This window comes from Balaenoptera physalus, assembly GCF_965194825.1.
Source record: "Balaenoptera physalus genome assembly, chromosome: 1".
In the NCBI taxonomy this organism is placed as follows: Eukaryota; Metazoa; Chordata; class Mammalia; order Artiodactyla; family Balaenopteridae; genus Balaenoptera; species Balaenoptera physalus.
The window spans coordinates 29,019,025-29,045,883 of NC_138882.1; the positions used below are offsets into that span (position 1 = coordinate 29,019,025).

Genomic DNA, 26,859 nt, shown 5'->3' on the forward strand with positions numbered 1-26,859 from the left:
AACACATCATTGTTAATCAACTATACTCCAATATAAAATAAAATTTTTTTGAAAAAAGAAAAATATGATGGGTTATGATATAATAAAAGCTAGCTACCTGACATTTTATCTAAGGATGCTTGCTTTATTCCTGCATATTAAATTGTTCCAGAAGTCATAGATAATCATTTGGTCAATAGCTTTTTAGAATCTCTATCCAAAATTTCTACTTAAAAAAAAAATTAAATTGTCCTACCTTGAGTTAGGAATCTTTACATAATAAAAAGGAAAATATTCTTCTAAAGAAGTATTGGCCAACATATTTATTAACCCTGTCCCCTTTTAAGAATTCTCTTCAAAATAAGTGTTTTTAAACATGCACCATGTCCTGAAAACTTTCATGGCATATTTTTCTTCATTTTAGAGAGAACTATATGATGTGTTCATGTTTCCATATTATGGCTAACATGAAAGAACCCAAAATGTTTCTGTTTACTGGCTCAGCTATTTTAATATGGTAATTTAAAGTTTCAACTGTTTTGAGTTTGGATTCAGCTCTTTAATTATATCTGTTTATGCACAGCAATAAACCCTGAGGCATTGTGGTAGACTATTCTCTTCTCCTGATGTTGACTCGACTGTCACTTGAATATTGTGGACTGCCTTTTGGTAGCCACTTCTTTCTTCTATAGTTTCAATCTAATGGGTATTATTTAGAAGTTGGATTGATTTACAGAGTATTTCACACTGAAACCTGTAAACATATAGGTTTATTTCTATTCTTCATGTCCATAATTACATGTAACATTTTTGTTGAGCTAGAGGTTTCAGGAGGACCTGATTAAAACCTTTATACCATTAGTGGAATATTACTTTATAATTACACAGAATGATTAAAAATAGAGCTTGGTATGTGCTGTAAGCTTGTAGAGTTTCTTACTCATTTTTCTTACTTACTATGCCCAGAATCTGGTGCTTTTCCCATAATTGGCATTTCATTTATGTTGCTGATTCATGAATACTTAGCATATTTAGTCAAAACAAGCTTGTTGTGAATAACTACTTATGTCATTTTATTATTATTTTAATATTTTCCCAAAACAATTATATGCATAAATACAAATATTTTATTCTTTTCTAAATGTTACTTTTTAACGTCTGCTTGGGAATGGTAATTAATCACTTTTATTTTCCTTTTCGTAAATTGCAGTAATTAATAACCACTTAGAATCTCATATGTAGTATTTTAAATAGCTTTTACATTTATAGCATTAAGAAGTTCTTTAGATTATAGCATTTAAACTTCATTTAGGTGTAGTGTTGAAAATATGCTTCTTTTAAAGTTTACTTTAATTCCTCATAGTGCTTTTAAAGATGAGAAAATCTTGGGGCTTAATGTACTTTGTCTTGGGTAATAATAGCTGATGGTGTGTAATAGAGGCTAGATTTGAATCTGGTATTCTAAAGTCTATTATCTTAATTATCTTGACATCACCACAATGGAAAACTTAAGTAAAACTGAAATAGGTGAACCTTAGAGTGGGCATTCTTTCTTTCCTTTTCTGTTCTTCCTGTGTCCCTTTACTCCATGGTTCACTCTCGAGTATTTCTGTCAGGACTCTCCCTCTTTTTAAGTGTCTGTTCTCCATTCTTTACATTAAAAGCCAATTGGCAGGAATTCCCTGGTGGTCCAGTGGTTAAGACTCTGTGCTTCCACTGCAGGGGCCATGGGTTCGATGATCCCTGACTGGGGGACTAAGTTCCCACAAGGCACGTGGCAAGGCCAAAAAAAAAACAAAAACAAAAAAAACACCAGTGGGTCAATTACTCAATCATCAGGTATTTACTCTGTACCCTTATGTGCTGTCACTGCTGTAGGTGCTGTGAGGAAGAGTCGTACACATAATTCCTAACTTTTAAGTAATTCATCTAGCTAGGACATCAAATTAACATTAATTAAATGTCTGCAAGACAGTATAGTGAACCATTGGCTGGAAGCTTGATAGGAATTTTATAAAGAAGGAAACAGGAAGGAACAATGGGCTTCAAAGAGAATCAGATTGAGTCTGTACCTTATAGGCAGAGTAAGTTGGGGGAAATTATGTGGTTCTTTATTGGTGTAAATTAGTATAATATCTTTGGTATTTTAAAACTTTTGTATTTCAAACAAAAAATATAAATTGGCATACTATATTTGATTTTTTTAACATTCATATTTCAGAAAGTGTGTAACATTGTTAAGTACTTAACTGTGAAACGATGGATTTTATGATCTATCGATTCTATTACCTTTCCATTATTTTACATACCACCAGGTTCTCACTTCTCTCCTTACCCATTTTTAGTTCCTTAGTTGATTATCTAAACCACTCCCTTGTCTTGCATCCTGTATTCTGTTTCACTTTCTTGCATTTTCAAACTTACTTAGTTAAATTATAGCTTTGCTTAAATGCAATCCTTTGTATTCCCCATCTGCACTCATGTAACTGAAGTTATCTGGGGAAAACTATACAACCATGATCCCTGGTGGTACTTTACATTTTTAATCATTAAATTCCATTGGACCCTTAATGCTGTTTAGCAGTCATGGATATTTCCCTAGTCTGTTTGCTCCTAGAAGGCTATTATATATCTTCTCTTTTCTCAAAACCCCAGTGCATCCTCTTCCAACCTTATTCTTAAGGATGGCTTTACATCCTAATTCATTGAAAAAGTAGAAGCAATGAGCAAATAATTTCTACCAGCTCTGGGCTCCTTTACCCTATCTTCTCTCCTGTTGCATCACTAAACTCTCTATACTCCTGACTACAGCCAGCCCTCTACTTGTTCAGTGAATCCTATCCCTTTTTGACTATATAAGGAAGTTGCTCCAGAAATTTTCTCCTCTTTCCTGTATCATCGAAATTACCTTCTTGTTGGATTATTACTGTCAGAATTCACTCACTCGGAAAATACTTATCGAGTGCTATATGTTAGTTCTCGGTGCTAACAATATATTAGTAGAGCTTATATTCTAGTTGAAGAAACAGACAGTAAATAAGAAAGATCTTAAGTTAGTCATCTCATATGTACAAAGATGGAAACATGCTATGGGAAATAAAAAGTAAAGCAGGTAAGAGGAGTTGGGAAGTCCTGGGTAAAGGATGCAGATTTCAGTACTGAGTGGCGTGGTTGAGGTAGGCTTCAATGTGAAGGTTAGAATTGATTTAAGACTTGAAGGAAGTGAGTTAACTGTGGGGTTGTGTGAGGGGAAGAATGCCTGGCAGAAGGCACAACTAGACAAAAGGCCCTAAAGAGAGAGAGTGCAGTGCATTTCCTCAACAATACTGTCTGCTGCAGTGTCAGCAGACAGCCCTATCCTATTTTCTCTTGTTGTCCAATACCAGATATCCTTTGGAGTGTAGCTCAGGTGTACACCTAATAATAGCAGCTAACATTTATTGAAAACTTACTGTGTGTCACACACTACGCTAAGTATTACAATTACGTATTATTAATCCCTACATCAATTTTATGATGTAGGTACTCTTACTGCTTCCCATTTAATACTTGAAGACCAGAGAAGTTAATTGACTTGTCTAAGCTTGCATCGTTAATGGTAGGAAAAAAAGTTGAATCCAGGCACAGTAGTGTTGAAATCCATACTTTTAGCCACTATGCTATATGTTCCTTTTCTTTGAAGTCTTCCTAGATATAGATAATTGCTGATAGAATTTATCACTTCTGACTGACTGGCTCTAGGTGCTATAGATTACTAAGAGTTTTAGGGGGTGCATACTGTCAAAGGCTTATAATCTAGGTAGGGATAAGGATACCTTCTTAAAAATGAGAAATAGTAATATAAGGTACTCTATGCTAAGTGAAAAATGAGGGGTACGATAATAAATAATGAGAATGTAGAGTGGAGAACGTAGTGAGAATGTTATGAGAATATAGCTTGGGGAATGGTCAGTCTAGGACCAGGTTGTTATAAAAAGCTTCATGGAAGGAGTAGAATTTGATCGGGACTTAAAGGACAGGTATTCTTTTGGCTGTTGGGGATTACATATGGTTAGGGGTAAAATAAATGGAAAACATTCCAAATAGTAATATTAGCTGGATCAAAGATATAGATAGAGGAAAGAGCAAGATGCACTTAAGGAAAGTTTAATAGTCCAATTTGGCTGGTTAATAGAGCATGTGACTAGAATGGGTGACGGATTGGAAAGGAATACTGAAATCAGGTTGTGAACAAACAGCCTTGAGTGGAGATCCATAGAAATCTGTGAGGTTGCAGTGGTTTGTTTAGAATAGAACTCTGTACTTCTCAACTGTTTACTTCTTGGTTTAAATACAAGTATATTCAAAGAGACATTTTATTTTATTTCTAGAATGCCAGTTAATGAAAACAGAACGACCAAAGCCAAACACATTTATTATCAGATGTCTCCAGTGGACCACTGTTATAGAGAGAACATTTCATGTAGACACTCCAGAGGAAAGGTAAGAAACTCATTATTTCCATTTTGTGAAAAAGTGACAATCAGTCAAAAGGTGTATATGTATCTGACTTGACCACTTGTAAATATCTGTAAATATACTTGTAAAATGCTATAGTCCCCTAATTATTCTGTTTCTGGTATAACAGATAAATGACAGGCTTACAAAAATACTAAATCAAAACCTCTAGGAGTGCTATAAGATATACTTTTTAACAGAAAATAGAGCATTTAAAAGTTAAAATGTAAATTAAAGAGGACATTTTAATCACCAAACTACCTTTTAAAAATTATGTAATTGATTGTGTTCATATTTGGAATTCTAAGGCTGGTGACGGCAAAAGGTTTCAAGTAGTGTGCCATTATGCAAGTGACTTCCTAGAGTGTTATGCTGAGAAGGATTCTGAGATTGGGTCTAAGCTCAGTGAGGAAAAAAAAAATCGGGCTTGATTGGCGTTGACTATCATCATTGCTAAAGAGGGGGGTGGCAAAATGTTAGTACCTAGCACACCAACTTCATCAGGCCCACATTTCATCTTCCTGATCTACTATCCTCCAATTCTGTCTTAATACCTTTTATCTGGTGGCTCTGATACTGAGTTAGGTCCAACAACCATGAAATCACTTTTCTACACGTTATCATATATGATCCAAATCAGAAACTTTGTGAAGTTAAATGTTATTAGCCTTATTTTCCAAATGAATAAATTAGGTCCTAAGAGACTTGTCTAAGATTTAAAACAAAAACAACCTCTTCCCCAAATGTAGTAAATAGTAAAGTATTATTTTAATAATACTCTTTTTGTCAATAAATAGTAAACAGTAATGTATGATTAATTGCTTCAGGAAATATAGAAAAGAAGAAAAATAGAAAAGAATGAAAATTTACTCAGAGTTCTAATTCTACAACCAGAGTTAGGGACTGATAATATTTTCTTTTATATACTTCCAGTCTTACTCTGTGCAGATGTATTTAGGTCTTTGGTATACATAAAATTTGGTATGTCCTCCCTCCCCACACACCCTTGTCTTCCCTGGCCATTTCTATGTGCTAGATCCTCAGTTTGCTTATGTCTCCACCCATAACCATTGTTGGGCTAGTTACCATGTATCTTTCAGATCTGAGCTTAAAATGCCACATTTCCTACAAAACATTCCCTGACTCTTATAGAAGAGGTAGGACTCCCCTGCTATATACTTAGTTATCTCCTTGTATCCTTTGTATCAAGTATATCTCCACTGTAATCTTTGTTTGCCTTTCTCACTTGACTGTAAGATTCTTGACTAGCAAGTATCATATCTTCCTTGCTCATTATTTTATCTTTAGCATGCAGTCCAAGGTCCGACATAGTGTTTGTTGACTGGCTGAATGAACGGAACTTTTCCCATGTCAGTATATAGTCTTTGAAAATATTATTCTTTGTGGATTTATAACATCCCATTGAAACATTAATTTTTCCATTTATGTTGGCAAAGCTGGACTTAAGCCATATCTTAATAATTATTACTATTTTTTCAAAATAGTCTCAGCTTTTTTAGTACATTCTTTAAAAGTTTTGATTAAAAAACATAATATGGGGCTTCCCTGGTGGTGCAGTGGTTGAGAATCTGCCTGCCAATGCAGGGGACACGCGTTCGAGCCCTGGTCTGGGAAGATCCCACATGCCACGGAGCAACTAGGCCCGTGAGCCACAACTACTGAGCCTGCGCATCTGGAGCCTGTGCTCCGCAACAAGAGAGGCCGCGATAGTGAGAGGCCCGTGCACCGCAATGAAGAGTGACCCCCACTTGCCACAACTAGAGAAAGCCCTCACACAGAAACTAAGACCCAACACAGCCAAAAATTAAAAAAAAATTAAAAAACCCAACAAAATCATAATATGAAATCTACCTTCATAACAAATTTTTAAGGTATGGTATAGTATTATAAACTATATGCACATTACTGTAGAGCAGATCTCTATAACTTTTTCATCTTGCATGGCTGAACCTCCATACCACTGAATAGCAACTCCGCATTTCCCTCTCCCACCCCTGTCAGCCACCATTCTACTTGCTGCTTCTATGAGTTTGACTACCTCACCTTATAGATACCTCATATAAGTGGAAGCATACAATATTTGTCTTTCCGTGATTGTTTCATTTCACTTAGCATAACGTCCATGTTGTAGCATATGACAGGATTTCCTTCTTTTTTTTAAGATTATAATGTTCCATTGTATGTTTATACCATATTTTCTTTATCCACTCAACCATCAATGAACATTTAGGTTGTTTCCACCACTTAGCTATTTTGAATAATACTGCAGTGAACAGGGGAGTACAAATTTCTCTTCGAGATCCTGATTTCAATTCTTTGGGATAAATACCTGGAAGTGGATTGCTGGATCATAGGGTAGTTTTATTTTTAAATTCTTTAATTAAAAAAATTTTTTAATTGAAGTATAATTGATTTACAGTGTTGCGTTAGTTTCAGGTATACAACAAAGTGATGCAGTTATACATATAAATCTATTTTTTTTTTCAGATTCTTTTCCCTTATAGGTTATTATAAAATATTGAGTGTAGTTCCCTGTGCTATACAGTAGGTCCTTGTTGGTTATGTATTTTACATATAGTAGTTTGTATCTGTTAATCCCAAACTCCTGTGTTAATTAATCTTTTGAGGAGCTTCCATAGTGTTTTCCATAGTGGCTGGGCCATTTTATATTCCCATCAGCAGTGCACAAGGGTTCCAATTTCTCCACATTCTCACAGTCTTATAGAGGCCATTCTAACAGGTGTGACATGATGTCTCATGTGGTTTTGACTTGCATTCCCATGTTGATTAATGATGTTGAGCATCTTTTCATATTACTGTGATCATTTGTATATCTTCTTTGAAGAAATAACTATTCAAGTCTTTTGGCCATTTTAAAAAGCAGGTTATTTGTTTATAGTAATCTCTTATAATCCTTTTTATTTCTGTAGTATCAGTTTTAATGTCTCCTCTTCCACTTCTGATTTTATTTGAGTCTTCTCTCCTTTTTTTCTTAGTTTAGCTAAAGCTTTGTCAATTTTGTTGATCTTTTCAACAACCCAATTGTTACTTTCATTGAATATTTCTATTCTCTATTTTGTGTGTTTCTGGTCTAATGTTTATTATTTTCTTCCTTCTGCTAACTGTAGGCTTAGTGTGTATGTATAAAGTTAGGTTGCTTATTTGAGGTCTTTGCTCTTTTTTAATGTAGGCATTTATAGCCAAAAAACTTCCATCTTAGTACCACTTTTGCTGCAACCCATAAGTTTTGGTATATTGTATTTTTGTTTTCATTTGTCTCAAGATTTTTTTATTTCTCGTTTGATTTCTTCTTGAATTCATTGGTTGTTCAATAGTATGTAATATGCACATATTTGCAGATTTTCCACTTTTCTTTCTGGTATTGATTTCTAGTTCTATTTCATTGTGGTCAAAAAAGATACTTGGTATGATTTCAGTCTTCTTAACTTTGTTAAGACTTGTTTTATGACCAAACATGTTATCTATCTTGGAGAGTGTGCACTTAAGAAGAATGTTTATTTTGCTGCTGTTGGGTGGAATGTTCTGTATATGTCTGTTAGAGCACTTTGATCTATATAGCATTGTTCAAGTTCTGTTTCCACATTGATCTTATGTCTGCATATTCTGTTATTCAAAGAGGGGTTTTGAAATCTCTTATTATTGTAATGCTGTCACTTCTCCAGTTTTGTTAGTGTTTGTTTCATATATTGCTGTCTTGTTGAGTTCATACATATTTATAATTGTTATATCTCCCTGGTGAATTGACCATATTATCGTTATATAATGTCATTCTTTGTCTCTTGTGACAGTTTTTGACATAAAGTCTATTTTGTCTGATGTAAGTATGCTTACCCCTGCTCTATTTTGTTTATCATTTTTGAATATCTTTTTCCATTCTTGTACTTTAACCTATGTATGTCCTAATATCTAAATTGAGTCTCTTTAGACAACGTATCATGGGATCTTTGTTTATTCATTCAGCCTCTCTGTATCTTTTTATTGAGTTAAATCCATTTACCTTTTTAAGGTAATTACTGATAGGGATTTGCCATTTTTTAAATTGTTTTCTGTTTGACTTGTTGCGGTTTTTTTTTTTTTGGTGCCTCTTTTCCTTTCCTGTCATCTTCCTTTGTGTTTCATTGATGTTTTTGTATTAACATGCTTTGATTTCTTTCTCATTTTCTCTTGTGTATTTTTTATAGGTATTTTCTTTGTAGTTACCTTAGAGCTGATATAAAATATCTTAAAGTTGTAACAATCTATTTAAAAATGTTAATAACTTCAGTTGCATACAGACCTCTACTCTTTTACTTAAATCCTCATACTTTATGTTCTTGGTGTCATAATCACATCTTTTTATATTGAGTATCCATTAACATGTTTTTATATTTATAGTTTTTTAAATACTTTTGTCTTTTAACTTCTGTACGAGAATTAAGTGACTTACATACCATTGTTACAGTATTCCAATATTATGTATTTTTAATATCTGTTTGTGTTTCTGTCTAGTGTCCTTTTGTTTCAACTTGAAGGACTCCCTTCAGCATTTCTTGTAAGGCAGGTCTAGTAGTGATGAACTCCCTCAGCTTTTGTTTACCTGGGAAAGTCTTTATTTCCCCTTTATTTTTGAAGGAGAAAGTTTTGACAGTTATTTATTCTTGGTTGCCAGTTTTTGCCTTTAAACACTTTGAATATATCATTTCACTGCCTTCAGACCTGCAATGTTTCTGCTGAGAAATCCACTGATAGTCTTAGGGAGACTCCCTTGTAGGTGATGAGTAGCTTTTCTCTTGCTTCTTTAAAGATTCTCTCTTTGTGTTTGACTTTTGACAATTTCATTATAATGTGTCTTAGTGTAGACTTTTTTTTTGGTTCATCCTAGTTGAATCTGGATGTCCCTTTCCTCTCCCATATTTGGGAAGTTTTCAGCTATTATTTTTCCAAATAAGCTTTCTGCCCCCTTTTCCCTTTCTTCTCCTTCTGGGACTCCCGTAGTGCGTTTAATGTCCATTTGATGGTACCTCATATGTCCCTTAGGCTTTCTTCACTCCTTTTCATTCTTTTTTCTTTTTGCTCCTTTACCTGGATAGTTTCAAATGACATGTTGTTGAGTTTGCTGATTCTTTCTTCTACTTGATCATGACTGCTGTTGAACCTGTCTGTTTAATTTTTCAATTGTTATTGTATTCTTAACCTCCAATTTAAAAATATATATTCTCTCTCTGGTGATATTCTCATATTGTTCAAGTATCATTGTACTGAGGTCATTGAGCATCTCTCTTACAGTTATTTTGAATTCTTTGTGAGATAATTGATATACCTCTTTGTCTGTAGGGTCTGGAGAATTATTTAATTCTCTTAATTGGGTCATGTTTCCCTGTTTCTTCATTTGTCTTGTAAGTTTGTGTTGGGATCTGCACACTTGTAAAAACAGCCACCTCTCCCATCTTTAGAAATTGGCTTAGTGCAGGGAATGACCTTTACCAGTCAGCCCAGCTACAGATTCTAGTGAACTCTTCAGCATTGTCTGTGGATGTGACTTCTCTGGATTGGTGCATGTAAATCTCCAGTTAGAAAGACTTGCGGGTTTCTTTTTTCAGGAGCTCATAATCTCTTGCTCCTTCTAGTGCTTGTCTCCAGTACTGCAGATTCTCTGGAGCCACTGCAAGTCCCCTAGCTCTGTTTTGTTCTCAGCACCACCTAGGCTTCTAGATTATGCCAGGTCCCATCAGTGCTCCAAGTCAGATGAGACAGAACCCAGTCCCATGGGCAGTTCCTGAAAAACCAGAATATTGGATGCACACTGAACTCTTCTCTTTATCCCCTGAGGGAAAGGCTGCTTACTTGGGATACAGGAGTCTCTTAACTGAGTTTTGGATTTCTCACAAAGGAAATTAATCTATGTATTGTTATTGAGTCAGTGTCTCTTTGGGGGGGAAGGAGGATCTAGGGCTTCCTATTCTGCCATTTTTCTGATGTCTCCAGAGCATTCTTCAGGTTATTTTTTTAAGGACTAAAGAAAATCTTTATTAGTATTTTAAATGAACTGCCTTAAACTTATAAATTAATTTGGAAAACATTGATACATTTATAATATTTAACATTACACTAGAGTACATGCTGTTTATATTCACTTAAATACTTTGGTAGAGTTTTTTCTCTATTTGAAACAGTGAGCTTATTTGTAGCTATTACATATTTTTATTGCTTTTGTGATTAGGATGTTTGTCATTATTTTTTCTTATTTCTTGTGTCTGAAAGAAAGCTGTTGGTTTCTGTTTATTATGCAACTCAAAACATTCTTTTGTTGACATAGCATCTTCAGGTAACACTAGTTTTGTCTCTTCCTTTCTGATCATATTATCTATTATTTCTCTGTGTTTCTAAGCAATATTTAATAATTTTCATGACAGCAGGTATACTTTTTTCTCCTATTTTAATAAATGTATTTCAAAATATTCACTGTTAAATATGATTTTTATATATACTTTATTATGTGATACAGGAACATTGACTTTATGAAACAAGTCATTTCCTTTTCTTATAGCTAATCACTTTGTCACCACCATGCCCCACTACACTCACACCCACAATTGCATGTTCACACATACACCCCCCCTTGTGTTATAGCTATATTTATCTACCTGTAGTTTACCAAATACTAATAGTGGGTTCTCACATCACCTGGAGCTCTTTCTGGCTTTTTTGCCCCTATGATAGGAATACCTTCCTTTGTCTCTCTGTTCCTCACATTCTCTTCCTGTACCAGCTCATTGTACATTTCCATTTATAAATCACCTTTCTCTTTTGATACCCATCCCAAACTTTCCATTGTTTTTCTTAGACACCACTGTACTCAACACATACTTGTTATATTTTACCTGTAACACCTTGTGATACTTACTCACAATACCAATAGGCTTCCCCTATCACTGTAAGTTCTCCCTACTCCATGCCTTATTTGAGCTTTAGCAGCACTCATATATTAGATATTTTAATTAAATACTTGTTTTCAGATAAATGATTAGCTTATGAAACTTGTTTAGTTTTTGTATAAGTGGTATATACTTTAAGATGAATACGTTTTCATAGGGGTCTCTGTTCTGTTTTCTAAATTGACTGCATTTTCCAACATTACATAAGAATTAGAAAATTAGATACCTTCTTTCAATTAGTGAGATACTTGGGCCCAATATTCTTTTGCATATATATATACACACACACACACACACACGCATATATACATATACCACACACACATAGGCATACATACACACACACACACCTCTGTGTTGTTCACTTATGGTGAATTAGGTAATTTAGGTCAGTAATCCACCTAAGAACTTACTAGAAAAGCTGGACAGAATTTTCACAAAAAGGGTTGGGGGGAAGTGACATCCAAGAGCCAATAAGGATGTGAAGAATTATGGGCCAAAACACTCTGGAAGAAAGAAACCCAGAAAAGTGAGCCCACTGTTTCTCTAGGGGTATCTGCCAATTCTAGAAGACATGTCTGAGATGTTAAGATTTGGAGTAACTGTCAGATCTGTGAATCAAATTTTGGAATCCAGGGCCTACCAAAAGGAGACATGGTAAATGACTATATTTTAGGTTGGCACTCTAAAGGACTATACCCTAGAATAAAATGTAAACTGGATATAGACTTACCTTTTAAAGATTGAAGTCTAGCATTAAATTATTTCATTCCTTAAATTTGGTTAACATAATCCACTTTTGCGAGTCTCCTATGAGCCTGCTAAAAGCAAATCTCTAAAAGAAGATTATATCTTATTAGGCCTCAAACTATTTCCTTTTTCATGTACATTGTTCAATACTCATTAAAAAAACAAGTATACAAATATTCAAGACAGTGTGGCCAAAATCACAAAAACAAAATAGACAACAGAGTAAGATTCATAGGGGCTCCAGATAATGGAGTTATCAGGCAGATTAAAATAAATATGTATTAGTATGTTCAAGGAAATAAAAGTTAAGGCTGAGAAATTCAGCATAGAGCTAGAAATTATAAAATAATGAATAAAACGAGAATTATAAAATTGAAAAATAAGATATTTAAAGTTCTTAGTGTTAGTGGGAGGTTTTAGTAATAAATTTAGCCTAGCATTAGGGAAAGTTAGTGAACTCAAAGATATGGTTCTAATAATATCCAGTTGAAAAATGAAAAGATAGAAGGGTAGAAAATAAAGATAAATAAGAACAGAATGTAAGATAAAGGGAATGCAGTGAGATGGTCTTACATAACACACAATTGGAGTCTCAAAAATAAGAGTGAAAGAATGGGGCAGAAAGTATTTGAAGAGACAATGGCTGAAAACTTTCTAAAATGGCTAAAAAGATATCAAATCACTTATTCAGGAAGTCCTATAAATCTTATGGAGAAAAAATAGAAGGAAAACCCACCTAGTTTCGTTAGACTTTTTTTTTTTTTAACTTTATTTATTTATTTATTTATGGCTGTGTTGGGTCTTCCTTTCTTTGCGAGGGCTTTCTCTCTAGTTGTGGCAAGTGGGGGCCACTCTTCATCGCAGTGCGCGGGCCTCTCACTATCGCGGAGCATGGGCTTCAGATGCGCAGGCTCAGTAATTGTGGCTCACGGGCCCAGTTGCTCCGCAGCATGTGGGATCTCCCCAGACCAGGGATCGAACCTATGACCCTGCATTGGCAGGCAGATTCTCAATCACTGCGCCACCAGGGAAGCCCTCGTTAGACTTTTGAAAACAAAAGAAAGTGGGAAAATCATGAAAGCACATAGAGATAAAAGTTACTTTGCCTTCAGAGGAGCAACAATCAGATCAAGAGGTAAGAGATCAACAGAAAACACTGACATGGAATGTATAGAATGGAATGATAGTTGGAGTTAGTGTGCTGAAAGGAAATAAGTGCTAATGACCTAAAATCTTTTCCAGAAATAAAAGTAAAATGAAAGTATTTCAGTTGAATATTTTAATAATTTCACTCAAATATTGATAACAATTTAAGAGGTATGGCCAACATGGTGGAGAAGGGAGACGTTGAGCTCTACTCCTCCCACAGGCACATCAGAATTGCAACTGTTTACAGATGAGAACAACCTGAAGACTAGCAGGAGAGATTTTTCAAAACTAAAGATATAAAAATGGGTAAGAGGAGTGGAGACAGTTGCAGAGGTTCTCCCCAAAGGGTGAGAGGTCCAAGCCTTACATCAGGCTCCCCAGCACAGGGGTCCTGCACCAGGAAGAGGAGCACCCAGAATGTCTGGCTTTGAAAGTGAGCAAGACTCACATACAGGAGAGCTGGAGAACTATAGGAAACAGACTTGCTCTTAAAGGGCTCATGTAAAATCTCCCAGTGCAGAGGCCACAGAGGCAGTAATTTGAAGAGAGCCTGAGTCAGACCCACTTGCTTGATGATCTTGAGCCTCCCAGAGAGGCAGAAGGCAACTATGACTCCCCCTAGGGATATAGATGCTGGAAGCAGCCATTTTGGAGAGCTCCTTCTACCAGAAGGACACTGGGCTGGTAAGCACCATTTTGAAGTTTTCCCTCTAGATTATCAGCAGTGGTAGCTTGCCCACCCATCAGCCAGGAAGCACCAGCATGGAACCCAACAGGTCCTGACTCTGCCCACCAGCCCCAGGGCCCCACACACCAGTGGGTCTGGATCAGCCTTGGGAGCCCTCAGGCACCACAGTCAACCTACTAGTGGGCCAGCACCATCACTGGGACCTCCCAGAACCCACAAACAGCTGGCTTGGGACATGACCTAGCTATCCCACCAACCAGGTAGCACCCAAATACCCTGGGCCCTGCAGCTGGGGACCCCAGAACCTGGCCTTGACCACCAGCAGATAAGAACTAGCCTCAGCACCTCCTGGGCCATGAAACCTGCTGTATTGGGACCCAGCCCCACCAACTAGTAGGCTGGCAGCCTCCACATGTCAAGGCCTGTTATCCAGCCAACTTGGGGGTCAGCACCCCCTACCACTGTGCCTATGGTGGTCAGCCCTGCCACAAGAGAAGGGCCCATACAGCCCACATGGAGGCACCATATAGCTCTGGTGACCAGAGGGAGGTGTGCTGCTAAGCCCCATATGATGACTCCTACATAAGGCCATTTCTCTAAATTGGGAAATGTAACCAACCTACCTAATACATAGAAATAAAAACAGAGAATTATGCAAAATGAGGTAACAGAGAAATATGTTCCAAACGAAGGAACAAGATAAAACCCCAGAAGAACTAAGTGAAGTAGAGGAAAGCAATTTACTGGATAAAGAGTTCAAGGTAATGATCATAAAGATGCTCAACATACTCAGTAGAAGAATGGATGAACACAGTGAGAAGTTTAACAAAGAGAAAATGTAAAGAAGAACCAAAGAAAGCTGAAGAATACAATAGCTGAAATAAAAAATACACTAGAAGGAATCAATAGTAAATTAGATGATAGACAGAAAGATCAGTGAACTGGAAGACAGAGAGTAGTGGAAATCACACAGATGAACTGAAAAAAGAAAAAGGAATTAAAAAAAATAAAGTTAGTTTAAGAGACCTGGGGACAACATCAGGCATACTAACATTCACAATATGAGAGGTCCCAGAAGGAGAAAAGAGAGAGAAAGAGGAGAGAACTTATTTGAATAAATAATAGCTAAAAACTTCTTTAACCTGGAAAAGGAAACAGACATCTGGTCCAGGAGAAATAGAGGCCAAAATAAAATGAACCTAAAGAGATTCATACCAATACATACTGTAATTAAAATGGCAAAATTTAAAGAAAGAGAATCTTGAAAGTAGCAAGGGAAAAGCAAGTAGTTATGTACAAGGGAACTTCCATAAGATTATGAGCTGACTTTTCAGTAGAAACTTTTACAGGCCTGAAGGGAGTGTCATGATATATTTAAAGTGATGAAAGGAAAAAAATCCTACAATCAAGAATGCTCTACCTAGCAATGCTGTCATTCAGATTTGAAGGAGAGAGAAATAGTTTTATAGACAAAATCTAGAAGAGTTTAGCAGCACCAAACCAGCTATACAAGAAATGTTAAAGGGACTTCCCTTAGTGGCAAATAAAAGACCACAACTAGAAAATATGAAAATTACTAAAGGAAACATCTCATTGGTAACCAGGCAAATATATAATAATGATGGTACGTCAGTCACTTTTAAAGCTAGTAGAAAGGTTAAAAGACAAAAGTAGTAAAATCATTTATAGCTACAATAAGTAGTTAAGGGACACACAAAACAAAATGATGTAAAATATGTCTAAAACATTAAATGTGTGTGTGTGGGTGGATTGTTAGAATGTGTTTGAAGTTAAGTGATCAACTTAAGATGATCACATACAATGTTAATATAATGCAAATGTGATACTAAAGCTAGTCATCATGTCACAAGGGAAGAGAACAAAAGAAGAAGAAAGGAACAAAAAAGAAGCACAAAAACAACCAGAAAGCAATAAATAAAATGCCAGTAAATACAAAATGTCAATATATAGAGTTTAAAGCAAAGACTGTAGCAAGAGACAAAGAAGGATATACATGATGATAAAGGGATCAAGAAGAATATATAAAAATTGTAAATATATATGCACCCAACATAGGAGCACCTAAATACATAAAGCAAATATTAAAGGGAGATATTGACAATAACACAATAATAGGGGACTTTTAACATCCCACTTACATCAATGGACAGATCATCCAAACAGAAAAATCAGTAAGGCAATACTGGCCTTAAATTTCACATTAGACCAGATAATATACATACACACACGCACACGCACACGCACACACACACACACATAGAGAGAGAGAGAGGATATTCCATCTAAACCCAGCAGAATACACATTCTTTTCAAGTGCACATGAAAGACTCTCCAGGATATATCACATGCTAGGCCACAAAACAAGTCGCAACAAATTTAAGAGGATTGAAATTATATCAAGCATCTTTTCCGACTGTGAAGGTATGAGACTAGAAATCACCTACATGGACACATGGCAGCTAAACAATATGTTACTAAACAATCAGTGGGTCACTAAAGAAATCATAGAGGAAATAAAAGAATATTTTGAGACAAATGAAAACGGAAACACAACGATTCAAAATCAGTGGGATACAGCAAAAGCAGCTCTAAGAGGGAAGCTTATAATAATACATGCCTACCTCAGGAAACAAGAAAAATCCCAAATAAGCACCCTAACCTTTCACCTAAGAAAACTAGGAATAGAAGAATAAAGAATAAACAAAACCCTGAGTTAGTAGAAAGAAACAAATAATAAAGACCAGAGTAGAAATGAATAAAATAGAGACTGAAAAAATAATAGAAAATATCAATGAAACTAAAAGCTGGTTCTTTGAAAAAGTAAACAAAATTGAAAATCCTTTAGACAGACTCATCAAGAAAAAGAGAAAAGGGCCAAAATGAATAAAATCTGAAATGAAAGAGGAGACATTACAACCAAAACCACAGTAAAGAAAGGATCATAAAAGAATACTGTGAACAATTATACACCAGTAAAATGGACAACCTAGAAGTAATGGATAAATTACTAGAAATGTACAATCTCCCAAAACTGAATGAGGAAGAAATAGAGTATATGAACAGACCAGTTACCAGTAATTGAAATTGAATCAGTTAAAAAACAAAACAAAACCTTCCAACAAACAAAAGTTCAGGCCAGACAGCTTTTCAGGTGAATTCTACCAAACATTTAAAGAAGAGCTAATACCTATCCTTGTTAAGCTATTCTAAAAAAATTGAAGAGGAAGAAATGCTTAAATAAATGGTATTGGGAAAACTGGCTGCTTCATGCAAACGAATGAAACTGAACTACTTTCTTAAACTATATACAAAATAATATCAAAATGAATTCAAGACTTAAACGTGAGACCTGAAAGCACAAAACTCCTAAAAGAAAACATAGTCAATATGCTCTTTTTTAAAAAAAATTAATTAATTAATTAATTAATTTATATTTGGCTGCATTGGGTCTTTGTTGCTGCATGTGGGCTTCCTCCAGCTGCGGCGAGCAGGGGCTACTCTTCATTGCGGTGCACAGGCCTCTCACTGCGGCGGCCTCTCCCATTGCAGAACATGGGCTCCAGGTGCACGTGCCTCAGTAGTTGTGGCACACGGGCCCAGCAGCTGTGGCTCACGGGCTCCAGAGTGCAGGCTCAGCAGCTGTGGCGCACGGGCCTAGTTGCTCCATGGCATGTGGGATCCTCCCGGACCAGGGCTCGAACCCGTGTCCCCTGCATTGGCAGGCGGACTCCCAACCACTGCGCCACCAGGGAAGCCCTCAATATGCTCTTTGACATCAGTCTTAGCAATATTTTTTTGATAGGTCTTCCCAGGCAAGAAAAACAAAAGCAGAGATAAACAAATGAGAGTATATCAAACAAAAGCTTCTACACAGTGAAGAGAACTATTAACAAAACAAAAAGGCAACTTACTAAATGGGAGAAGGTATTTGCAAATGATATATCCAATAAGGGGTTAATATTCAAAATACATAAAGAACTCTCACACAGTTCAATATCAGGAAAACAATCTGAATAAAAAATAAGCATAGGATCTGAATAGACATTTTTCCAAGGAAGACATACAGATGGCCAGCAGACCCATGAAAAGATGCTCAAAATCACTAACTACCAGGAAAATGGAAATCAAAACCACAATGAGATATCATCTCACACCTGTTAGAATGGAAATTATCAGAAAGATAAGAAATAACAAGTGCTGATGAGGATGTGGTGAAAAGGGAACCCTTGTACACTGTTGGCAGGAATGTAAATTGGTGCAGCCACTATGGAAAACAGTATGGAGGGTCCTCAAAAATTAAAAATAGTACTGCCATCCATTCTAGCAAGTTTACTTCTGGTTATTTTTCTGAAGAAAATGGAAACACTAATTTGAAAAGATGTATGCACCCTTGTGTTCATTGCAGTATTATTTAAAGTAGCCAAGCTATGGAAGCAACCTTAGTGTCCATCCATAGATGAATGGATAAAGAAGATGTGGTATGCATACACAATGGAAAAAAGAATGAACTCTTGCCGTGACAACATGGATGAACCTAAAAGAGTATTATACTAAGTGAAGTAAGGCAGACAAAGACAAATACCATATGATTTCAGTTATATGTGGAATCTAAAAAACAAAACAGAAACACTCATAGATATGGAGAATAAACAGGTGGTGGCCAGATAGGGAGGATGCAAAGAAAAAAAAAAAGGTACCTATGTGATGTAATGAATGCTAATTAGCTTTACTGAGGTATTCAGTTCACAATGCATATTTACATTTTTAAAGGAATTTTAAAGTGCAGAGCAGAGAAAAGATTACTGATACAGTTTGTTACCAGCAGGCCTGCTGTAAAGGAAATCCTTCTTCAGACAGAATTAAAATCATTCCAAATAGGAGGAAAGATGTAAGAATAAATGAAAAAATTAAAATAGTAAATAAGTTGATAAAGCCAAATGAGTATTGATCTTATGAACAATAATAATATATTTTGTGGTTTGATTATATAAAGAATAAAACAAATCTGAAATAATAGCGTAAATTGAGGTCGACGGGAAAATGGAGTTCATTTCTAGAGACATCACCGTGTTTTCTGGGAAGAGTTAGAAGTATTGATGTATTAGACTTTGCTAAGTCAGGAATGAATGTTATAATTTCAAGGATAACTTCTAAAAGGAAAGTAAGGGTATGATGATCATCAAGATAATATGAAGAGAAATAGAATCATAAAAAGTTAATGAATCTGTTTTACATTATATAAGTGAACTCTGTGTAAGTTAAGAGCGTATTTTAAAATAATGCAGAATAAGATGGCTGAAAACTCTGAAGGAAAACTAAACTGGAATTCTGAAAAAAGTGTAAAATAATAAAACTAGAAAGGCAAAGAGGAAAATAAGAAGAGGAAACAAGCAGAAAAAAATAAAATAGTGGACTCTTGTGCAACCATATAAATAATTGTATTAAATATTAATGTATTTAACACTGCAGTTAAAAGGCAGAGAATTTCAGAATTGATGAAAATGCAAGGTTTACTTAAATACTCTCTGTAAGAGATGTACTTTAAATATAAAGAGAGCTAGGTTGTATCATGCATTCATTAAGCATAAAATGGAGATTTGCTATATTATATGAGATTTCAAAATAAAATATTACTAGAAACCAGTAAGACAGCTATGATAAAAGGGTTGATTGATCTGGATGATATACAATTATTAATATGTATGCATACAATAATGATTAAAAAGAGAAGAACGGACAATCCCACAATCATATTTGGAAATTAAAAAATTTTTTTCAATAAGAGCAACTAGACAAAAAATCAACAAAGACATAGAATTATACTACCACCATGATGTAATTGATATTTACAGACTACTACACCCAAAATTGGCAGAATAAACAGTTTTCAAATGCATATGGTTAATTCACCAGGATTAATTGTATCTTGGTTTATAATCCTGGATTATAAAATGATTGATCAGAAATCAAGTGTATAAGAAAACCAGAAAAGCTGCAGGTGTTTGGAAATTGAATAACATACCTCTTAGTAATCACTGAGTCAAAAACAAAATTCAAAAGAACCATTACAAATTACAGCTGATCTTTGAACAATATGGGTTCGAACGGCACTATTCCACTTATATGTGGATATTTTTTCAATAAATACGTACTCCAGTGCTACACAATGCTTAGTTGGTTGAATCTGAGGATGCAGAACCACAGATACTGGCGGGTTCAATACGGCAGAGTAGGAGGACGTGGAGTTCTCATCTCCTCACAACTAGGGGACCTACCAAGCGCTGGTGGGGGAGCTCGCACACCTGAGGGGATGGGACGAACCCCCGAGCGATCGGGTAGGACGTTGGGGGAGGGAGGGGGGAGGAGAAGTGGAGGCCAGACAGGACTGGTGCCCCTGAGGGGTGGCTGGGGGAGGGGAAGAGTTCCCATGCCTGGAGGGGCCCACTCCCAGAGAGAGGATCAACAGGGACAGGGAGAGACTCTCAAGGGATCAGAGGATTGGAAGGGAACACGACCAGTGTTTCCCCTGCCCACTCGGGCCTAGGGAGTCTGCTGAGGTCCAGGGCTTGATCTTCTGCCCTCTGAGGGCCCCTCTGGCTGCATGGGTCCTGGGGGCGTGGGAGGGAGGGGGAGGAAAAGTAGAGGCTAGATGGGGACTGGTGCCCCTGAGGGGCGGCTGGGGGAGAGGAGGGGTTCCCACTCGGGAGGGGCCTACCCACGGTGAGGAGATAAGCGGGAATGGAGGGAGACCTTCTTGGGATCGGAGGATGAGAAGGGAACACAGCCAGCATTTCCCCCACCCACTCAGGCCCAGGGAGCCTGGTGAGGTCCAGCACCTGATCCTCTGCCCTCCAATGCCCCGTCCGGCCACGTGGGGCCTGGGGGCATGGGAGGGAGGAAAAGTCGAGGCAAGAAGGGACTGGTGCCCCTGAGGGACAGCTGGGGGAGGGACCACCCTGAGGCCCCTCTGGGGGCCTAGGCCCCGCCCCACCACCATCCCCCCCAGGGCCTCTTCCGCCCGCCTAAGCCTAGGCCCTGCCCCCGCCTAGCCCCGCCCCCCACAGCCAAGCCTTTTATTTTTTTTTAAACAGCATGAGCAAGTGGGTTTTATTCCAGAAATGCAACATTGATTTAATATTAAGACTCAATTAAGTTAAATATACCACATCAATAGAATAAAGGACAAAAACCACATTATCATCTCAGTAGCTGCATAAAAAGCATTGGGCAAAATTCAACATTCCTTCATGATAAAAACACTCAAACTAGAAACAGAAAGAAACATCTTCAACCTGATATAAGACATCTATGAAAACCCCACATCTAACACCATACTTAATGGTGAAAGGCAGAGATGCTTCCCCCTAAAATCAGGAACAATGCAAGAATGTCATCTCTCACCACTTCTTTTCTACATTGTTCTGGACAGGGCTATTAGGCAAGGGAAAGAAATAAAATGAATCTACATTGGAAAAGAAGTAAAACTTTTCTATTTGCAGACAACATAATCCTGTGTATAGAAAATCCTAAAGAACCCCTGCCCCCCACACAAAACTATTAGACCTAATACAGGGGCTCAACAAGGTTACAATACAAGATCATATACAAAAATCAATTGTATTTCTATACACTTACAATGAATAATTCAAAAATGAAATTAAGAAAACAGTTCCATTTACAATAGCATCAAAAGGATAATATACTTAGGAATAAATTTAACAAATGACATACAAGACTTGTACACTGTAAACTACACAAAACATTGTTGAGTGAAATTAAAGAAGATCTAAATAAGTGGAAAGGCACCTCACATTTCACGGATTGGAAGACTTAGTGTTAAGATGGCAATACCCTAGTAGGCCTACTGATACAATAAAATCCCTATCAAAATTTGAACAGTTCTTTCCCCCCAGAAATTAACAATCTGACCCTAGAATTCTAACAATAACAAATAAAAGGGTCCCGGAATGGATGAACAGTCTTGAAAAAGAAGAAAGTTCAAGTACTCACACTTCCCAATTTCAAAACCCACTACAAAGCTACTAAAGTCAAGACAGTATTGTACTGCCATAAGGATAGTATGTAGACAGATAATGGAATAGAATGAAGAGTCCAGAAACAAACCCATATCTCTGTGGTCAGTTGATTATTGTCAGGGGTGCCAAGGTCATTCAATGGCAAAGAATAATGTTTCAACAAATGGTCTTGGGATAACTGGATGTTCACATGCAAAAGAATGAATTTAGACCTATACCTCACACTGTATACAACAATTAACTAAAAATTGATCAAAAACCTAAATGTAAGAGCTAAAACTATAAAACACTCAGAAGAAAACATAGATGTAAATGTTAATAATCTTGGATTAGGCAATGATTTCCTAGGTATGATACAAAAAGCACAGCAAGAGAAGAAACAAAAATAGGTAATTTGGAATCATCAAAATTAAAACTTTTATCCTTTAAAGGACACTATCAAGAAAGTGAAAAGACAACCCATAGTATGGGAGAAAATGTTTGCAAATCATATACGTTATAAGGGACTTGTATCCAGAATGTACAAAGAAATCTTACAACTCAATACAAAAGACAAATCACACATTTAAAAAATGGGCAAAGGATTTGAATAGAAATTTCTCCAAAGAAGATATACAAATAGCCCATGAGCACATGAGAAGGTGCTCAACATCATCAGCTTCAGGAAAACAAAAATCAAAGTCACACTGAGATACCACTTCACACGCACTGGGATAGCTACAATAAAACAGACAGATAATAACAAGTGTGGAGAAATTAGAAGCCTCATACAGTGCTGGTTGGAGTGTAAAATGGTACAGCTGCTTTGGAAAACAATATGGCAGGTCCTCAAAAGTTAAATATAGAGTTACCATATGACCCAGCAATTCCTCTCCTAGGTATATACCACAAAGAAATAAAATCTTATGTATACTCAAAAAAACTTGTATATGATGTTCATAGTAGCATTATTCATAATTGCCAAAAAGTACAAACAATAGAAATATCCATGAACTGACAACTGGATAAATAAATATTGTACATTTTTACAATGGAATGTTATTCAAAAATAATAAGAAATGAAGTACATTATGGATGAGCCTTAAAAACATTTTGTTAAATCACAAGAAGCCAGGCATAAAGAACAATATATTGTATGATTCCATTTATGTGAAATGCTCAGAACAGGCAGACAGACAGAAAGTACATTGGTAGATGCCTAGGGTTAGGGTTTCTCGTTGGGGTGATTAAAATGTTCTTAAGTGTGCTTAAGTTGTGATGATGGTTGCACAATTTTGTGAACATACTAGATATCACTGACTTGTTCACATTAAAGGAGTACTTTGTGTGATATGTGAATTATATTCCAATAAGGCTGTTAAAATTGATATAAGTAAATAAATTAATTAAATAATATTTCAGTCCATGTCACATATTCCAGTAATCCCAAAGCTTCTCTGGAAATGACTGCTGTGATGCATGGATTGTGGTATCTTGGCTCCCAGGGCGGAGGTTGGGCCTGAGCTTCTGTGGTGGGAGAGCTGAGTCCAAACAGCTGGACTAACAGAGGACCTCAGACCCCAGGGAATCTTAATCAGAGCGAGGTCTCCTGGAGGTCCTCATCTCAGCACCAAGACCCAGCTCTACCCAACTGCCTGCAAACTCCAGTGCTGGATGCCGCAAGCCAAACAGCCAGTAAGACAGGAACACAGCCCCACCCATGAAAAAAAAAAAAAAGAGATGACAAAAACCTGTTACAGATGGAGGAGCAAGGTAAAAACCTACAAGACTAAATAAAAGAAGAAGAAATAGGCAACCTACCTGAAAAAGAATACAGAGTAATGATAGTAAAGATGATCCAAAGTCACAGAAATAGAATGGAGGCATGGATCAAGAAAATACAAGAGATGGTTAACAAAGACCTAGTAGAACTAAAAACCAAACAAACAGTGAATAACAACACAATAACTGAAATGAAAAATACACTAGAAGGAATCAATAGCAGAATAACTGAGACAGAAGAATGGATAAATGAGCTGGAAGATAGAATGGTGGAAATAACCACTGAGGAGCAGAATAAAGAATGAAAAGAACTAAGGACAGTCTCAGAGACCTCTGGGACAATATTAAATGCAACAACATAACAAATTATAGTGGTCCCAAAGAAGAATAGAAAGAGAAAGGGTCTGAGAAAATATCTGAAGAAATTAGAGTTGAAAACTTCCCTAACGTGGGAAAGGAAATAGCCACCCAAGTCTAGGAAGCACAGAGAGTCCCATATAGGATAAACCTTAGGAGAAACACACCCAGACACATATTTATCAAACTAACAACAATTAAATTCAAAGAAAAAAAATTAAAAACAGCAAGGGAAAAGCAACAAATAAAATACAAGGGAATCTCTATAAGGTTATCAGCTGATTTTTCAGCAGAAACTGCAGGTCAGAAGGCAGTGGCAGGATATATTTAAAGTGATGAAAGGGAAAAACCTACAAGCAAGATTACTCTACCCAGCAAGGATCTCATTCAGATTTGATGGAGAAATCAAAAGCTTTACAGACAAACAAAAGCTAAGAGAATTCAGCACCACCAAACCACCTTTACAACAAATGCTAAAGGAACTTCTCTAGGTGTGCAACACAAGAGAAGAAAAAGACCCACAAAAACAAACCCCAAACAATTAAGAAAATGGTAATAGGAACATACATTTCAATAATTGCCTTGAATGTAAATGGATTAAATGCTCCAAGCAAAAGATACAGACTGGCTGAATGGATACAAAAACAGGACCCATATATGCTGTCTTCAAGAGATCCACTTCAGACCTAGGGATACATACAGACTGAAAGTGAGGAGATGGAAAAAGCTATTCCATGCAAATGGAAATCAAAAGAAAGCTGGAGTAGCAATACTCATATCAGATAAAATAGACTTTAAAATAAAGACTTGTTACAAGAGACAAGGAAGGACACTACATAATGATCAAGGGATCAATCCAAGAAGAAAACATAATTATAAATATTTATGCACCCAACATAAGAGCACCTCAGTACATAAGGCAAATGCTAACAGCCATAAAAGGGGAAATCAACAGTAACACAATAATAGTGGTGGACTTTAACACCCTATGTGCACCAATGGACAGATCATCCAGACAGAAAATAAATAAGGAAACAGAAGCTTTAAATAACATAATAGACCACATAGATTTAATTGATATTTATAGGACATTCCACCCAAAAGCAGTAGAATACACTTTCTTAAGCACACAAGAAACATTCAACAAGATAGATCACATCTTGTGTCACAAATCAAGCCTCGGAAAATGTAAGAAAATTGAAATCGTATCAAGTATCTTTTTTGACCACAACACTATGAGATTAGAAATCAGGAAAAAAGCTGTAAAAAACACAAACACATGGAGGCTAAACAGTGTGCTGCTAAAAAACCAAGAGATCACTGAAGAAATCAAAGAGGAAAGAAAAAAAAATACATAGAAACAAATGACAACAAAAACACAATGACCCAAAACTGTGTTTCCAAAACACAGGAAAAGCAGTTCTAAGAGGGAAGTTTATAGCAATTGAATCTCACCTCAAGAAACAAGAAAAATCTCACATAAACAGTCTAACCTTACACCTAAAGCAACTAGAGAAAGAAGATCAAAGGAAACCCAAAGTTAGCATAGGGAAAGAAATCATAAAGATCAGAGCAGAAATAAATGAAATAGAAACGAAGAAAACAGTAGCAAAGATCAATAAAAACAAAAGTTGGTTCTTTCAGAAGATAAACAAAATTGCTAAACCTTTAGCCAGACTCATCAAGAAAAAAAGGGAGAGGACTCAATAAAGTTAGAAATGAAAAAGCAGAAATTACAACTGACACCACAGAAATACAAAGGATCATGAGACTAATACAAGCAACTCTGTGCAAATAAAATGGGACAACCTGGAAGAAATGGACAAATTCTTGGAAAGGTACAATCTTCCAAGACTGAACTGGGAAGAAATAGAAAATATAAACAGACCAATCATAGGTACTGAAATTGAAACTGTGATTGAAAATCTTCCAACAAACAAAAGTCTAGGACCAGATCACTTCACTGGCGAATTCTATCAAATATTTAGAGAAGAGCTAACACCTATACTTCTCAAACTCTTCCAAAAAATTGCAGAGGGAGCATCACTCCCAAACTCATTCAATGAGACCACCATCACCCTGATACCAAAACCAAAGATATCAGGGGAAAAAAAATTACAGATGAATATCACTGATGAGCATAGATGCAAAAAGGTGCTTAGAGGGAAATGTATCACCTCTACAAAGGTGCTTGTATTTGAAAAGAAGAAAGTTCTCTAGTCATTAAGTTTCCATCTTAAGAAAGTAGAAGAGTAGAGTAATTTAATCCCAGAGCAATCTGAAAGAATGAAACAATAGAGAGTAGAATTCAATTAAATAGAAAGCAGAAAAATAATAGGGAATAATCCATAAACAAAAGTTAGTTCTTTGAAAATACTTAATAGAATAAAAAAATGTCTTGGAAGATTGTTAGGAAAAAATAGAAAAAAGAGGGAAGACACAAATTACTGATACTGACCCCTAGAAAACACTGGCACACTTGAACAGCTCAATATCAATGAACAGTATTGAGTTTGAGTAAAATAATTTTCCTGAAGAAAAACTCCAAGTCCAGATGGCTTCACTGTTTACTTCTGTCAAATATTTGAAGAGGAAATATTACCAAGCCTACACAATTAATTACATAAAATAATGGAGGTGGGAACCCTTCCCTTCTCATTTTATA

General features: G+C 36.2%; 1 protein-coding gene and 1 pseudogene across 7 annotated transcripts in view; both read left to right on the top strand.

Moving 5' to 3' along the window:
* The window catches only part of LOC309664706 (tigger transposable element-derived protein 1 pseudogene), a 477,505-nt pseudogene extending 472,221 nt beyond the window's left edge, over positions 1–5,284 (top strand). Inside the window, exon 2 of the transcript XR_014268418.1 lies at positions 5,274–5,284. The product of XR_014268418.1 is annotated as a tigger transposable element-derived protein 1 pseudogene (transcript). The remainder of the gene's footprint in view (positions 1–5,273) is intronic.
* The window catches only part of AKT3 (AKT serine/threonine kinase 3), a 392,413-nt gene that overhangs the window by 178,738 nt on the left and 186,816 nt on the right, over positions 1–26,859 (top strand). For all 6 annotated transcript variants that reach the window (XM_082470477.1, XM_082470480.1, XM_082470479.1 and 3 more), the window contains one exon: positions 4,350–4,461. In XM_082470477.1, the coding sequence (XP_082326603.1) occupies positions 4,350–4,461 (112 nt within the window). The remainder of the gene's footprint in view (positions 1–4,349; positions 4,462–26,859) is intronic.